The sequence below is a fragment of the Phocoena phocoena genome, chromosome 1, assembly GCF_963924675.1.
Source record: "Phocoena phocoena chromosome 1, mPhoPho1.1, whole genome shotgun sequence".
NCBI lineage: Eukaryota > Metazoa > Chordata > Mammalia > Artiodactyla > Phocoenidae > Phocoena > Phocoena phocoena.
Window position 1 is genome coordinate 37,796,204 of NC_089219.1, and position 18,248 is coordinate 37,814,451.

An 18,248-nucleotide genomic window follows, 5' to 3' on the forward strand; every position below is an offset into this window, starting at 1 on the left:
CTGCTGCGGTGGAGGCGGAGGCGGCGGCGGCGGCGGCTGGTGGCCGCCCGAGCGTGCACCGGGTGGGAGAAGAAGACGCTGCGGCGATGCTGCCGCCTCCGTAAGGAGCGCCGAGGAGGCCGCGGCTCTTGAGGCCCCAGAAAGCGCAGAGGAGCTGCTGGCTGGGGTCGGTGGCTTCGGGCGCCCGCCGGGCCATGGTGGCCGCGGGCGGTGGTTGGCGCGGTAGCGCCGCGGCCCGGGGCCGTGCGGGGCCGGGACATTCGCTGCGCTGACGCCCAGGGCCCAGCCGCAGATATGAAGCGGAGCCGCTGCCGCGACCGACCGCAGCTGCCGCCGCCGCCGCCGGCCGCCCGCCGGGAGGATGGGGCTCAGCGGGCAGCGGAGCTGCCCCAGCCCCTGCCCTCGCGCCGGCGAGCGCCGTCCGGGAGGCAGCTACTGGAGGAGCGGGCGGGGCCCGCAGGGCCCGAAGTCAGGGAGCAGGTAGCGCTGGCCGAGGTCTCGGAGGGAAGGGTTGGGGAGGGGGAGCCTGAAAGGGAGCGATGGGGGAGGGCGATCTCAGGCGGGAAGACTTGGGCTGGGGCGTTGAAGGGGTGGGGACTGAATAGTTCGGCAGAAGGAATGGGAGGTCTGGAGAGGCAGAAAAATGGGGAGTGGAGAAGTGGATGGAAGTGATGGTCTGGGGTTGAATAGGAAATGAGGGAGTAGGGCTGAAAAATGGTCCTGTGGGGCGTTTGAGGTTAGGGGTTCTGGATGGGAAGAAGGGACGCTAGAATGTAGGCTGGGAGTAAATGAAGTGCAAAGAATAGGCTGACTAAAGAGGTATGGAGGAATTATCCAGAGGGGCAAATAAATAGTCAATAATATAGTAAATGTTATCCTACTTTCTAGAGGTTATGTTGACAGTTGTGAAAACGGGTGTCATTCCTAAGCATTCTCTGATTTGGCCATAGTTATAGTCGTGTAGGAATATGTTCCGAAGCATTGTTAAAGTTTCTCTCCAGTAATGATTCATTTCACGGGAAAGCAGTTTTTAAAACATGTGCTTTGGGGATGCATGTGTGTAATCCCAAACCCAATACTGTGAACAGAGAATTCGTGGATATAGTCTCTGCCTTCTAGGATTGTACCACTGAAAACACCTTAGTGGGAGAACACAGAAGTGTAAAAAGTTCATGGAGTTTCTGAATGGACAGGGTATGTTTATATAATTTATTAATCAAGTGTAGGTGTATTTAGAAGTAGGGGATAAAGGTCAATTTTATCAGGGAGGAGAAGTTGTCACTAGTAGCTGTAGGAAGTTCAGTGAAAGGAGAGTATATGGTTCTTGATCTTGTGGGAGTTACAGAAAAATGTTCTGTAGTAATGAACTCTAGTGACAGCTTCCCTTTCGCACACTCTACTCTAGACCCTAGTGACTTCATCTTTGGATCTTTGAAGAGTTCTGTTAGGTCTTCTGCCTCTTTGCTGTATGTTAAATAAGTATTTTCCTTAGACATCATTCTTTATTATATAGTTTCAGTGATGCACATGTTAGCCCTTGGACTTTTCCCTCCCTTTTTTTTACAAAATTAATTTAATTTATTTATTTTTGGCTGCGTTGGGTCTTCGTTGTGTGTGGGCTTTCTCTAGTTGCTGCGAGGGGGGCTTCTCTTCGTTGTGGTGCGCAGGCTTCTCATTGCAATGGCTCCTCTTGTTGAGGAGCACGGGCTCTAGGCGTGGGGGCTTCAGTAGCTGTGGCATGTGGGCTCAGTAGTTGTGGCGCACGGGCATAGCTGCTCCGCGGCATGTGGGATTTTCCCGGACCAGGTCTCGAACCTGTGTCCCCTGCATCAACAGACAGATTCTCAACCACTGCGCCACCAGGGAAGCCCCCCCGCCTTTTGTTTTTTTATCTTGTATTCTCCACCTAGTCCTGAGTAGACTGTGCCATTTCTGCCCTTGCTTTCAGGCCACTGAGCATTGTCCTCTGACTGTAATTTCCTTCTTCATCCTTGTGTTTTATATTCTCTGCAGTTCCTATTTGAAACATTTAAAAATGTACTTAAAGCCCAGATCCTTTCCTGACTCAATTCACCTGGTCTAATTGACCTTATCACATGCTTCACTAAAGAGTTCAAGGTAACTTGATTTCTCCCACTTCTCTATCTCAGGATTTCTGTGTTCTCTCATCTTTTAAATCTCAAAGAAGGAAGTATTCATCCTCTTTTCCAAGGCTAATCCCTCTATGTTCTTGATTTCATTCCCTCTCATAGGCTGTAGGCCCTTGTTATGTATGTTATTTTCTCTTTGTCTTATACCTCAAATAAAAACAAAACAACATGATTTCCCTGAGTTTTGTAACCTACCTAAGCTACTTTGTAATCTCATTTTTGCTTTACCAGCAACCTTCGTGAAAAATGAGTTTGTATTCACTGTCTCAGCTTCTTCACCTTGTATACATACCCCATATTGTGATTTGGCTTCTACAAATAAATTCCCCCAAAGTGTTGTCTTCAAGGTCACCAGTAACTTTGTGTGTTTGTTTATTTACTTTTTAACTGAGATGTGACTTATCTACAGTGTGCAAATCAAAGGTTCATTCAGCCCATGAACTTTTACAGAATGAATACACCTATGTGACCACACCTCAGATCAGGATGTAGAACATTTCCAATACCCTAGAATGTTCCTTTGTACTTTCTCCCAGGTATTACCCTTCTCCAGAGGTAACCACTCTCCCAAACTCTATCACCATGGATTAGTTTTGCCTCTTCTGAACTTCATGTAAATGGAATCGTACAGTTTGTACTCTTTTGTGACTAGATTCTTTCATTATGTCTGTGAGATTCATCTATGTTGTTGCTTTTAGAAAAAGCTTGTTCTTTTTCATTGCTGTGTGATTTTCCATTGTGTGATTATACCATGATGGATACTAAAACTTTTCCTTTTTTTTTTAATTAAAAAATAATGTGTGTTGGGGCTTCCCTGGTGGCGCAGTGGTTAAGAATCGCCTGCCAATGCAGGGGACACATGTTTGAGACCTGGTCTGGGTAGATCCCACATACCACGGAGCAACTAAGCCCGTGCACCATAACTACTGAATCCCATGCGCCTAGAGCCCGTGCTCCGCAACAAGAGAAGCCACCGCAATGAGAAGCCTGCACACTGCAAGGAATAGTAGACCCCACTCGCCGCAACTAGAGAAAGCCCACGCAGCCATGAAGACCCAACGCAGCCAAAAATTAGAAAAAAAAAAAAAAAAAGTGTGGCTATTTGTGAAAATTTTTCATTGTGAATTACACAGAGAGATGCAGCAGTCCCAGGGACCTTTAAATGATTAAATATGATAGCCTTTCCCCATTCCTCATCTTCTCTGACCTCTGAACTATTTGTCACTCTTGACCATGTGTTCCTTCTTTTTTTTGTTTTTGTTTTTTTGTTTTTCTCTTTATTAGGTGCATTCAAGTGTACAATACAATTGTTAAACGTTTCTGGTGAAATAAACGTCAGTTATTTTATAGTGAGCTTTTATACTACAATTATGCATTTTAAAGTGTCTTTTATCTGATATTAGTATGACTACCTCAGCTTTATTTTGATTAATTTTTGCATGTGTTCCTTCTCGATATTTTCTTCTCTTTTGTCATAATGTCCATTCTACCCCTGTTACTCTGACTGCTTCTTGGGTGTCTTTTACTGTTTTCTGTCTCTGTCCCCAATATGTTCCTTGCGGATATGTCCTCTGTCCTTAGCTTTTTTCTTTTGGCCACACTGTGCAGCTTGGGGGATCTTAGTTCCCCCACTAGGGATTGAACCCAGACCCCCACAGTGAAAGTACCAAGTCCTAACCACCGGACTGCCAGGGAGTTCCCAGCGTTTTTCTTAATTGTACTTTGTTTTTTAGCAGGCTTACCCTATTTGTGGCAAGTGCTTAGGATGTATAATAGGCAAGTGCTTAGGATGACACATAGCATTGTGTCACAGAACCTCCTTGTAGAGTGATCTGAGTCTCTAGGCCTGACCTCTTTCCTTAGCTCTACATTTCCATTTCTGGGCTTAATATTTCCACATTAGACCCTCAGCATTTGTGATCTTAACATTTGTGATTTTCATAAACTGATAGTGTCCTTGAAAGTCCATAACTAGAAATTATTTGATGTTGAAAAGTTAAAATTTTCAGTTTCGTGTGTTATGAGGCTGGATGGATTATTCCATTCATTCAGGGAATAAGAACCTAGCTGATCACCAAGCATCTACCTTTCACAAATGACTTTGTTCTCCATTTCTCATGATATGGAATAATGCTTGTTACATGTTATACCATGCTGGTATTTAGGAATAATTTCTGAACAGGATGCAGAACTTGGATCTCTAGCTAAGTGGCTTACTGTATCATTGAAATAGAATCCATTATTTCTCCTTTGAAATGTGGTCTCCCCGTGTCTTTCCTTTTTCTTGTCATCAAACTTGAAATTATATCCATGGTCTTTGACTTTTCCCTCTCCCTTGACCCCCTTATCCAGGTTCTGCTGATTCTGTCTTCATAACATCTTTCAAATCTTTGTTCTCACTGTCGTCACCTTAATTCAGCATTTATAAATTTTTGTCTTGGTTGTTGTAATATTTTAACTGCATTTACTTGTTTTTAGTCTTTTAACCTCTGATTTATTCTGCATTCTAATTAAAAAAAAGATTGGAACTCCTTGCCTACCTGAGTTCCAGTGATAGATAAGTATTTGTTAAATGATCATTTTATTGCTTTATCTTCAGAAACTTTCATTAGCTTCTTTTTTTTTTTTTTTTTTAAACATCTTTATTGGGGTATAATTGCTTTACAATGGTGTGTTAGTTTCTGCTTTACAACAAAGTGAATCAGCTATACATATACATATGTTCCCATATGTCTTCCCTCTTGCGTCTCCCTCCCTCCCACTCTCCCCATCCCACCCTTCCAGGCTGTCGCAAAGCACCGAGCTAATATCCCTGTGCCTTGCGGCTGCTTCCCCCCAGCTATCTACCTTACTACGTTTGTTAGTGTGTATATGTCCATGACTCTCGCCCTGTCAAAACTCACCCTTCCCCCTCCCCATATCCTTAAGTTCATTAGCTTCTTGATACCATAGAATAAAGTTTGAAGACCTTGGCATTCAAGGTCTACTTGATACTTATCACTTTTTATAAGAATCAGAGTTAGAGGCCCCTTCTCTTCATTCCCAAGACTTTGCTTTGTCTCCATTGTAGCGTACATTATTCAAATAGTTTGTCTCTCTCATAAGTAAGTTCTTTGAGGCCCAGACTCTTTCATTTACCTAGGGCCTAGTATGGTATTTGAAACATAGTTATTAGTCTGAATATTTATTAGAAACATAGATATGTGTGCTGGCACTTGAAACATGTATTTCCTCATTCTGATTGGCTGTCAGTCTCTCATCAGAGAAAAAACTCCTCAGAGGCTGTCTATTCATCATTATACCAGCCTTTAGTGTTTTAACTGGTACGTAATGGACATTCAGTAAATATTTGTTTACTGCTTAGGCATTTTCATATGTATATATATTTTTTAAATTCATTTATTTATTTAATTTATTTATATTTGGCTGTGTTGGGTCTTCGTTGCTGCGTGTGGGCTTTCTCTAGTTGCAGCAAGCGGGGGCTACTCTTCGTTGCAGTGTGCGTGCTTCTCATTGTGGTGACTTCTCTTGTTGTAGAACATGAGCTCTAGGCGCATGGGCTTCAGTGGTTGTGGCACACAGGCTCAGTGTTTGTGGCTTGCGGGCTCTAGAACTCAGGCTGAGTAGTTGTGGTGCATGGGCTTAGTTGCTCCATGGCATGTGGGATCTTCCCGGACCAGGGATCAAACCTGTGTCCCCTGCATTGGCAGGTGGATTCTTAACCACTGTGCCACCAAGGAAGTCCCCATATATTTATTTTAATTAATCATCCATCTGAAAAGCTCTTTCTTCTCTGTCTTTGCCCATTAAAATTCTACTCAAGTTTCCAGGCCTAACTCATGCCACAGAAACTGTTCTGTGAAGTTGTTTTTCCATGATTGGGCTGTAGTAAATAGCACTTCTATCCTTCTGTATTCATTTTGTATTATTTCATATCTGCTTTTAAGTTGTAAATTATTGAGGGTAGGAACTATATCATCATTTTATCTATCATAATGCGTAGTCAAGGGCTTTGTCACAATAGGTGTTAAGTAGTTACTTGTTGACTGAATGAATTATTTGTGGACTGAATGAATAGAAAAAGATTAAAATATTTTGAATTTTGAATTCTCTTGGCATCATTAAGGAATTTTCAAAATTATTTTCATGGAAATCAGTATCTTCTCTTTATTCTGCACCATAATATTAGTATACGGGCAAAAGCATGGGGCACAAAACATACAGAGGGGAAGCTGCATATATTGTGTAGGGAACTGTAATCAATTTAGTATTGTTGGAAGTTGAACTTGAAGCTACAGATGTTGAGTTAAGAGACTAAAGGAGCCTAGATTGTAGATGGTCTTTAGTATTATGTAAAAAGATAGTAAGTAGGGAAGCAGGGTGGTCTTTCTTGTTTTTTAGCTGGATTACTCTGGCGGCTGTGTGGAGGATACAATGTAGGACATGGTGATTGAGACATGGGCATTTGAGAATTTTTCTGAGTTTTCAATACAGAATGTCTATTTATTTATTTAGTTAGTTAGGCTGCACTGGGTCTTAGTTGGGGCACGCGGGATATTTAGTTGCAGCATGTGGGCTCTTAGTTGCGGCATGTGGACTCTTAGTTGTGGCATGCGGACACTTATTGTGGTGTGCATGTGGAATCTGATTCCCCGACCAGGTATCGAACCCGGGCTCCCTGCATTGGGAGTGTGGAGTCTTACTCACTGGACCACCAGGGAAGTCCCTCAATACAGAATGTTTATTGGCCCTCCCTCCCCTCTTGTCCAGAAGTAATATGAATAAGGGCCAGCTCCTGAAAACCTGTTACCTTTGGAAGATTTGATTTCATCAGAGGTACTGGGAGCAGAGAGCCTGGGATGGTTGAAGCAGGTTGGACAGTGTTTCCTGATGAGGGTAGGACACATCTGCCTCCAGATTTTTCCCATCTTTGTTTTACTGGATGCCCATAGCCTAAGATCAACCTAAAAGCTTTATCCACCCCAGTTATTCATGGTGACCTATGATTAGGACTGTGAGAGGCAGCTTAATATTGCAATCATTATGCCTCCTTTATTGCTGGTCTTAGCTGCTTATGATTCTCTGCTAAATTTGCCACCTAGCTTTGTACTTTCTTGATAAAATCCCTATGGTACCTTGGTAATTATTACTTTTTATCAGCAGTTATTGGTTGTTTTTCTTCATTATATACATACTTGGGGTTCCAAAGAGTTTTGAAAACCAGGTTGTTGGGTCAAGGGCTAGCCCTGGGGGAAGAGGAAAAAGTCCTCAAGGGAGAGCAGAGGCTAGACGTTATTGGCAGTAAGGACTTACACAAAATGCATTGTTAGTCAGACATAGTTGACCACCTTTTTGTTGTTCCTCATTGTTAACTCCCAAACTCTTTTCTCTGCACTATAGCCATGTGTACAGTGGAAGTACAGTAAATAATTGATGGGGAAAATTGACATCAACCTGAGCCTCTTACTTCCATATTCATTAGGTACTTTTCATCTTTACCAATAATTGTTCTGCCTCTAAAATCTTAGTTTTGAGCTTGCCAGACTCTGACCTTCACATCATCTTCTGTTTCTCTAGCTCACATTCATTTTAGGATTTCCTCTCCAAAAATTGTTCAAACGCTTTGGAACCTCTGGTCTGTTGATTTTTTTTAAAAAAATAAATAAATTTATTTATTTATTTATGGCTGCATTGGGTCTTCGCTGCTGCATGCGGGCTTTCTGTAGTTGCAGCGAGCAGGGGCTACTCTTCATTGCGGTTCATGGGTTTCTCTTTGCGGTGGCTTCTGTTGTTGCGGAGTATGGGTTCTAGGTGGGCTTCAGTAGTTGTGGCATGGGGGCTCAGTCGTTGTGGCTTGTGGGCTCTAGCGCGCAGGCTCAGTAGTTGTGACGCATGGGCTTAGTTGCTCCGTGGCATGTGGGATCTTCCCAGACCAGGGCTCGAACCCATGTCCCCTGCATTGGCAGGCGGATTCTTAACCACTGAGCCAGCAGGGAAGTCCAGACTACCTTTTCATTGTCAGTCACCTCATGCCTCTACTTTCCTCCTTGTCCAACTTAACATTTCATGGGCTTTCATAATTACTGCTGTGCATGTACCTTCAGTACCTTCTATCATACCTGCTTGATAAAATTCCAACCATGATTAAACCAACTCTGCCTATTCTGCCCTTGTGTCTAGGCAGCTGAATGTGGCTGGAGGAAAACACAACGATGCTGACATCTAAATTTGTGATCATGAACCTAAGGAGTCTTTCAGCAATGACAGTCAATCCTATGACATTCCCTAGTCTGTTCACTTTTTTTTTTTGGCAGTGCCACACGGCTTGTGGGATCTTTGTTCCCCGACCAGGGATTGAACCCAGGCCCTCAGCAGTGAGAGCAGGGAGTCCTAACCACTGGACCATCAGGGAATTCCCTCCATTCACTCTTAAATGATAGTTTAATCGTTCTCCTCAAACTTCTAGCACTCTATTTGTCCTCTTTACTCTCAGTTGATGTCCTTGCTTCCTGTTTCACTGAAGAAAAAACAAAGATAATCCTACAAGCTCCCATTACAAGTCACCCAACCTACCTATATCTGTACCCGCATTCTTTTTTTTTTTTTGCGGTACGCGGGCCTCTCACTGTTGTGGCCTCTCCCGCTGCAGAGCATAGGCTCCGGACGCGCAGGCTCAGCAACCATGGCTCACGGGCCCAGCCGTTCCGCGGCATGTGGGATCTTCCCGGACCGGGGTACGAACCTGTGTCCCCTGCATCCGGCAGGCAGACTCTCAACCACTGCGCCACCAGGGAAGCCCTGTACCCGCATTCTTTTCCCTCTCTCTTATTGCTATGGATAATCTGTTCCTATTCCCATCTAAGGCCAACCCCTACATCTAAATAAGAGTTTTATTCTTGGAATTATTCTTTCCTACTCCTGAATCATTAATGTTTTTTTTCTGTTGATGATTCTCATCAACATACAAGCATGCTACAGTATTTTCCATCTTGAAAAAAATTCATTAACCCTGCATTCCCTCTCATTCATTCATCCTTGGATTCAAGAAGTTTTTTTTGTTTTGTTTTTGTTTTTTTAAAATTTTTTGGTTACTGTTGGGATTATAGAAGTGAAAAAGGCAGATGACAAACCCTGCTTTCAAAGTTTCTATTCTAGTAGAGGGAATCAGATAATAAAAGACATAAGTAAAATATGTAGTATGCTATATGGTGATAAATACAATAAAGCAGGGAAGGGGAATATAGAGTGATGGGGGATTTTATGGCTTAAATAGCATTATCAGGAAAGGCATCTCTTTGGAATGAGATGTTTGAGTAAAGACCTGAAGAATGTAAGAGATTGAGGCATTTAGATTATGTGGGGGGAAGAGTATACTTGGTAGAGGGAATAGGAAGCACCTTGGGGTAGAAGCATACCTCCAGCTCTAAAATTTGTGTTTGAGGAACACCAAGGAAGCCAAGTGTGGCTGGAGTAGAGTGAGTAAGAGGAAGAGTAGTAGGTGAGCTCAGAGGGGAAAGATGGGGAGAGGAGGGCTGAATTGTGGAGAGTTTCAGATTGGTAAGGGTCTTACAGGCAGCTGTGAGGATTTTGACTTTCATGTTGAACGAGATGAGAAGCCATTGGAGAGTTTTGAGCATAAGAATCACATGATCTAACATTCATTTTAATCCCACTTATTTGGCTACTTTAGCGAGCATTGACTGAATGGGTATGTGGAACCAGTTAAGAGGCTCTTGCAGTTATTCAGGTAAAAGAGCAAGGGATACGAAATAATTGTGAGTAGGAGAGTCCTCCTCTTTATAACAAAACTACTTGAAAGAGTTGTCTATATCTTCTTTCACTTCCTCTCCTCTTGAACCCATTCCAGTCAAGTCAGGCTTTAGTCCCCCGTCATTCCACTGAAACACTTATGTCAAGGTCATCATTGGTCTAACCCAGGGGCCAGTTTTCAGTCTTCATCTCACTCGACCTGTTGCTTTTGACATGGTTGATCATTCCATCATTTGGCTCCTGGGACCATGCTGTCTTGGTTTTCTTCCAATCTCACTGGTGCTTGAGAGCATTCAGTATTTAATCTGCTTTTGCAGTCTATTCTCTCTCCTGATGTAATCTCATCAGATTGTATTACTTAACATTCCATCTCTGTGCTGATTCCCACATTTATTTCTCTAGTCTTGACCTTTCTTTTGAGCTCTCCTATTTTCAATTGTGTATGTAACATTTCTATTTGGGTAGCTAATAGACCTTTCAAACTTAATGGGTCCAAAGCTGAACCCTGTTTTTCACTTCCCATTCCACTGCTTCCCCAGTCTTTCTCACATCAGTAAATGGCACTATCATTCACTCATTTATTTAGAGCAAAACATGGAAGTTGTTTTTGATTCTTTTCTTAACCTCATATTCCACATTCAGCCCATCAGTTCTGGTTGGTGCTACATTCAAATTGCATGAGACTTTTCCCCACTAGCTCCATCACTACCTTAACCTTAGCCTCTGTCATCTTTCATCTGGATTACTATAAGTCTCCAAACCTGTCTTCCTGATTCTGTTCTTTTACCTCCTCTCCCCTCCGCCCCCATGATAATTTGCACACAGCAAGATCGGTATCATCCTGTAAAAGCTAAAATCAAAGTTTGTTACCATCCCCTACTCAAAAGTGGCTTTCCATCACAGTTGATCAAAATGGAAGGTGCTTGCTTTGTACTTAAGAGTCTGCATGATCTGCCTCTTGGCCTTCTCTAACCTCATTTCCTTCTACTCCTCCTCTTGTTACTGAGCTCTGTTCACACTGGCTGCCTTGATGGTCTCCAAATATATTAAGCATGCTCCTGCCTGAGGACATTTTAAAAATTATTATTTGAGGACTTCTATACTTGGTAGTTTTCTCTACCTGAGGTGTTCTTTTTCTGGATATATTTATATGACTGGCTTCCTCGTTTCATTTAGGTCTCTGTTCAGATAAAGGCCTTCCTTGACCAGCCTTTTTATTATTTAAAATAAATTTGTTTATTTTATTTGTTTTTGGCTGTGTTGGGTTTTCATTGCTGCATGCAGGCTTTCTCTAGTTGCGGCGAGCGGGGGCTACTCTTCGTGGTGATGTGTGGGCTTCTCATTGCGGTGGCTTCTCTTGTTGCAGAGCACGGGCTCTAGGCGAGCGGGCTCAGTAGTTGTGGCGCACAGACTTAGTTGCTCCGCGGCATGTGGGATCTTCCTGGACCAGGACTCGGACCCATGTCTCCTGCATTGGCAGACGGATTCTTAACCACTGCGCCCCCAGGGAAGCCTGACCAGCCTTTTTTTTTTTTTTTTTTTTTTTTTTTTTTGCGGTACGCGGGCCTCTCACTACTGTGGCCTCTCCCACTGCGGAGCACAGGCTCCGGACGCGCAGGCCCAGCCGCCATGGCTCACGGGCCCAGCCGCTCCGCGGCATGCGGGATCTTCCCGGACCGGGGCACGAACCCACGTCCCCTGCATCAGCAGGCGGACTCCCAACCACTGCGCCACCAGGGAAGCCCCTGACCAGCCTTTTTAAAGTAGCACTCTTAGTCATTCCCTTCCCCTCTTCTTATTCGTGTCCTTTATTCACCTGTTACTGTCACATATTTGTTATTTATTGTCATTCTCACACATTAGGATATATGGTTCATGAGGGTAGGAATTTGGGTTGGTTTTTCCTTACTGCTGTATCTCCAGCTTCTAGAATTGTATATAGGAGGTACTAAATAAATACTTCTTGAGTGAATGTATAGTGATTAAGTCATTCTCTGACCTCAGATTCCAACTCTGTTATCTGATGCAAGTTACTTAAGTTCTTTAAGCCTTACTTATCCCATATAAATGTAATGGACATACTATCATTACCAATTTCATAGGGTTATTGTTAGGATTTAATAAATTAATCCATGTAAAACACTTATTACAAAGCCTGATACCAGTGAGCATTCAATAATGGTTAATTATTATATTTTTAGGGTAAGTGCATAGAATGTGTGAATATAGAGTTCATATTTTTCTGTGTTCTCATCTGGTTTTATAAAGAAATATAATAGAAAAAGGTATGTCTTGACCTTTGATTTGTTGGTGTTATTGAACTCTTCTTTTACTTTGTTCAGCTTGAAAAGGTGGCTTTAATTTGTGCGTTTTTCCCTTTAGGGAAACTTTTATGGATTTCTTTCTTAACTAACTGGCTTAGAAGATATTATATATATATATATATATATATATATATATATATATATATATATAGTCTCCCTAGATTTTAGAACATAATTAAGAGCAAATTCAGGCCAAGGAAACCGCATTTTAAAATTCTGTAATATCGTTTTAGTTGTACCAACTTTAATGTAACTAAATATTTTCTAAGGGTGAACCTGGGTAGCAGATGCACAAATCCTTTAACCTTTAATGTGTTGGGAGGTTAACAAGCCACATAGTTTCTCTGCCTGTATTTCAGCAAAGCAGAGGTGATATAGTACTGTCTGGCCTTCTAATTTTCATGACTATTTGAGATCTTCAAGAATGTTTTAAAGACAAAAAGAGTTTAAAAATAGTTGGCATTGGGAATTCCCTGACATTCCAGTGGTTAGGACTCTGTGCTTTCACTGCCACGGGCCCAGTTTCAATCCCTGGTTGGGGAACTAAGATCCTGCAAGGTGCGTGGTGCAGCCAAAAAAAAAAAAAAAGTTGGTATTAATTTTTAAAAAGTCCTTAAGTTGTTTCAAAAGGGTGTTACCAAGATGATTTTTTTTTAGGTGACCTCAGGAAATCTGAAACCTGCCTTTGACCAGTAAGAGAATGGGACATTTTACTACTAGCTCTCATGCTAGTAGTCTTCTATATGTTTATTATTATTATTTTTAAATATTTATTTATTCGTTTAGGCTATGCCGGGTCTTGGTTGCGGTGCGCGGGATCTTCGTTGCAGCATGCAGGATCATTTTTGTTTTTAGTTGCAGCATGCGCACTTCTCAGTTGTGGCATGCGGACTTCTTAGTTGCGGCATGCGGACTTCTTAGTTGCGGCATGCGAACTCTTAGTTGCAGCATGCATTTGGGATCTAGTTCCTCAACCAGGGGTTGAACCCGGGCCCCCTGCATTGGGAGTGCGGAGTCTTACCCACTGGATCACCAGGGAAATCCCAGTACTCTTTTATATTTAAGAACACTAGTTGCTGTAAAAAATACATTCAAAAGAACCTAGAGTAATGGAGGCTCTACCATTTTCTACACATGGCTTCCAAGGTCACCTGAGGCAGGTGGGGGAATCTTGTGGGAGTTGTTGATGGGCAGACCTGGAAATGGCTTAATCACTTCCACCCATATTCTGTTGCCAGAATTCAATCATAGGGCCATAGCTTGTGCCCAGGAGGAAGGTGAATCATGTTTGGTCAATATCTAGCTAGACCTTGCCATAGCCCTCAAACCCTAATATGGTCCTCAGCTAGAACTATGTAGAAATCCTATTATTCTGGATATAGACCACCTAGAACCTTCATTCCTTATAGGCCCACAGAGTTTTGGATAATAACCGTTTTGAATGCCTGTAAAGGCCTTTTTGCAGGAATACCTAGGAGGTCTGGAAAAGCTTGTTTTCCTCCGTCTGTGGCAGAGCTAGTCTCTGGCAACCCCCACACTCTTTCAGGTCTTGGTGGCTAGTGATAGCTTTCTGTAGGCATTTCTCAGTTTGTCCACCCAGCCATGTGGAAGAGAAAAAAGCCATAAGGAAGCCAAGAGAAGCCAGAGAGGAAGGCAACTGGGTCTCGGCTATTTTCACTTTAATAGGCTCCTGGAAGGAAGTGTGGCCCTAGACACCCTACCTCTACATGTGCTTTGACTTCTTAAATTGTGGTAAAATACACTTACCATAAAATTTACGATTAGTGACATTCAGTACATTCAAATGTATAACCATCACCACTATCTAGTTCCAGAATATTTCCTCCTTCCCCCAGTCCCTGGCAACCACTAATCTGTTTTCTGTCTCTGTGAACTGTGAACATTTCATATAAAGGGAATCATACAATACATGGCCTTTTATGTCTGGTTTCTTTTACTTAATGTAATTTTTTTTTTTTTAATGTAATGTTTTTGAGATTCATCCCTATTGTAGCATATATCATCAGTATGTCATTCCTTTTTATGGCCGAGTAATATTCCATTATATGGATATACCACATTTGGTTTATTCAGTCATCAACTGATGGGCATTTGGGTTGTTTCTACCTTTTGGTGATTGTGGTAGTACCCCTATGAACATTTGTGTACAAGTTTCTGTTTGTACACCTGTTTTTCAATTTTTTGTTTCTATATACAGGAGTGGAATTGTTGGATCATATGATAATTCTATGTTTAAGTTTTTGATGAATTGTCAAACTGTTTTCCACAGTGGGTGTATCATTTTAACATTCCCACCAGCAATTTACAAGGGTTCCAGTTTGTCTGTGACCTTGCTAGCACTTGTTATTTTCCATTTTTAAAAAATCTAGCCATCCTAGTGGATAGAAATATCTCATGCTTTTTTTAAAAAAAAATTTTATTTATTTATTTGGCTGTGCTGGGTCTTAGTTGCAGCACACGGGATCTTTAGTTGTGGCATGCAGGATCTAGTTCCCTGACCAGGGATTGAACCCGGGCCCCTTGCCTTGGGAGCGTGGAGTCTTAACTGCTGGACAACCAGGGAAGTCCCTGTCTCTTTTTAATCTTTTCCTTTTATCTCTTCCTTTTCCTTAAAATCTGTAAGTTGAAAAACCTTAGGGCATTTGGCCTGTAGAGTTTCCCAAAGTCTAGATTGCATAGTTATGGTGCATTTCAAAATGTTTTATGTCCTGTTGTATTTCCTGCAAATTACAGCTGGATACAGAGGCTTAATCAGCCTCAGGTTCAATTCCTTTGGCAAGATTTTGGGTGGTAGTGTGTTCTTTCAACAGGAGGCATGTGATGTCTGCTTTTTGCTCTTTGATTGTAGCAGTGTGCTGATGCTCAGTGCTGAGATTCGCTAATTGGGAGTTGCAAAGTAGTGATATAATTCTATCATTTTGTTTTCATTTATTAGGTGGCATAGCATTTTAAGGAGATGCTTCTCATCTACTGTTTGATTCCCAGTGGTATAGTTCATGTAAGAATGGTCTGATTCTTTCCTTTTATTTACCTAGTTTTTAAGGTAATAAATTGGTTCCCTATCATCTTCAGATGGTGATCAGTTAGTTATTTTTTATTATCACCGTGGAGTCATACATTTAAATGTATTTGATGGGTTTCAACCCATATTTTATATGTTTTTCTTTCTTTTTTTTTTTTTTTTACTGCTAATTGAAGCTCACATTGTCCTGTTGTTGTCTAGGAAGAGCCTCTTCAAATTGGTTCCTTAGTCTTTTTTTTTTTTTGCGGTACGCGGGCCTCTCACTGTTGTGGCCTCTCCCGTTGCGGAGCACAGGCTCCGGACGCGCAGGCTCAGCGACCATGGCTCACGGACCCAGCCGCTCCACGGCATGTGGGATTTTCCCGGACCGGGGCACGAACCCATGTCCCCTGCATCGGCAGGTAGACTCTCAACCACTGCGCCACCAGGGAAGCCGGTTCCTTAGTTCTTTTGACCCAATCCTAATAGTTTTGATAATTTTCTTGCTATCTCTTATGTTCAACTGTTCCAGGCTCATTTTCCACCTTAGACCTGGAATTAGCTGTTTCTCTAAGAACTCCTGGCTTCTTTTAATGGGACATGGAATTTCAGAACACCTGCAGTCTAGATCCTAGGGATACTTATTGCTACTAGGTTGATCATTGTTCCTATGACCTTTCAGTGGATAGAGTTAGAAATATATATAATAAAAACTATCTTGGCAATCAACAGTGATATTGACAAAGGACTACAGAGGTTTTTTTAAAACTTAATCTCCCATTTATTACATTAGTATCTCCTTTCTTTCATACCAAGAATCATGTTCCCAAAGACTCAGGGGATGATAAAATTAGAATATCCAGGAATTACTAATTTGCTTTATCATATGTTAACTGTATAACAGTCTCTAGTGGCACTACTAATGTACTACCACCAATGATTAATGAAAACTGTTAAAAAATTTTTTTGTGTATGCTGTCTCCACCTTCTCCCCTCATTTTTTGGTTGACCTATATCTACATTGTCAGATCATATAGCCATTATATACTATACTCTCTCCCTTTTAATGAACACTTATTTATAATTTTATAAATGACCATATATTTAATGCTAATCACCATATTGATACATCTCTGGTTTTTTTTTTAATTGAAGTATTGTTGATTTATAGTGTTGTGTTAGTTTCTGGTATACAGCAAAGTGATTCAGATATACATATATATTTATATATAAATATATATATTCTTTTTCAAATTCTTTTCCATTATAGGTTATTACAAGTTCCCTGTGAATATAGTTCCCTGTGCTATGCAGTAGGACCTCGTCATTCTAGTTATTTTGATTGTATGAATCTTTTGTTTTTTGTTTTTGTTTTTTCTTTTCTTTTTTGTGATACGCGGGCCTCTCACTGTTGTGGCCTCTCCCGTTGCGGAGCACAGGCTCTGGACGCGCAGGCTCAGCGACGGCCATGGCTCACGGGCCCAGCCGCTCCGCGGAATGTGCGATCCTCTCGGACCGGGGCACGAACCCGCGTCCTCTGCATCGGCAGGCGGACTCTCAACCACTGCGCCACCAGGGAAGCCCCGAATCTTTTGTTTTTAAACATGTGTTTATTTTATTTTATTTTTTATTATTTTTGGCCGCACGGTGTGGCATGTGGGATCTTAGTTCCCTGACCAGGGATCGAACCCATGCTCCCTGCAGTGGAAGTGCAGAGTCTTAACCACTGGACTGCCAGGGAAGTCCTGATTGTATGAATCTTGTTCTTTAGTACATTCCTTAGGAACGACCTGTTGGAACAATATTCCCTGAGTTATTTTATATTGATAACATTTTGCCTGTGCCCTTTACCTTGAAGGTTAGTTTTCCTGGATATAAAATCCTGGGCTCATACTGCCTTTCTTTGAGTATCTTATATATGTAACCCTGTTTTTCTTCTGGCATAAAGAATTGTTGTCGGGACTTCCCTGGTGGCACAGTGGTTAAGACTCCACGCTCCCAATGCAGGGGGCCCGGGTTTGATCCCTGGTCAGGGAACTAGATCCCACATGCCTGCCACAACTAAGGAGCCTGCGTTGCTGCAACTAAGACCCAGTGCAAATAAATAAATATTAAAAAAAAAATGTTGCCATAGTCTGATAGTGATGCAGGTTTTTCTTTTTTTTTTTTTTTAGGTTTTTCTAATAGGTCATTTTTTTTTTAATGCTGAAAGGATTTTTCTGTTAAAGTCCAGTTATGATACTAAAATATATCTTGGTGTTGGTTGTTTTGGATTTATATGTCATGCACGTGGTGTGCTCTTCCAGGATGTAGTTTTCATATATATAGTTTTAATTTCAGCAAAGTTTTTGAATTATAATTTTAGTATTGATATTCATTCTGTTGCCTTGCTTTGATTTTCTTCTGCAGGGACTTCTATTTGCTGTATGTTGGATCTTCTTTGCCTCTCTTCAACATATCATTTTCTCTCAAACATTTTTTTTCCTCTTTATAAAAAAATAAAACAAACAGAAAAACCCAAAACATTTCATCTTCTGTGCCTCTTAAGGCATTATCTCTTGTTTGTATTCTGTCTTGTGTTCCTTCAAGTTTAGTCTTTTTTTTGTTTTTACAATGGAATACTATAATGAAATAAATGAATGAACTCCAGCTACATGTATCAACATGGATAAAACTCAGGAAACCTAATACTGATTTGAAAAAGTCATGAAAGAATATGTTTATGTAAAGTTGAACAACATGCAAAATTTTACAATATATGGATGCAGTAGTATGTTGTAAAACCATACAAAAAAGCAAGGCATGAAAAATGACACTGGTTACCTCAGGCAGGGGAAGGCGATGTGACTGGGGAGGGCTACATGGTGGGTTTTGTCATTCAGAAATGATTTGTTTTTGAAGCTGGGTGATGGGTACAGGTACATAGGTATTTGTTTTATAATTTATTCAAACTGTACAGATATGTATATTATAAAATTTATA

The 18,248-nt window shown here is 41.5% G+C and overlaps 1 protein-coding gene across 3 annotated transcripts in view; it reads left to right on the plus strand.

Moving 5' to 3' along the window:
• Window positions 1-294: 294 nt before the first annotated feature.
• MAST2 (microtubule associated serine/threonine kinase 2) overlaps window positions 295-18,248 on the plus strand; it is a 197,758-nt gene continuing 179,804 nt past the window's right edge. For all 3 annotated transcript variants that reach the window (XM_065878615.1, XM_065878623.1, XM_065878633.1), the window contains exon 1: window positions 295-480. In XM_065878615.1, the coding sequence (XP_065734687.1) occupies window positions 295-480 (186 nt within the window). The remainder of the gene's footprint in view (window positions 481-18,248) is intronic.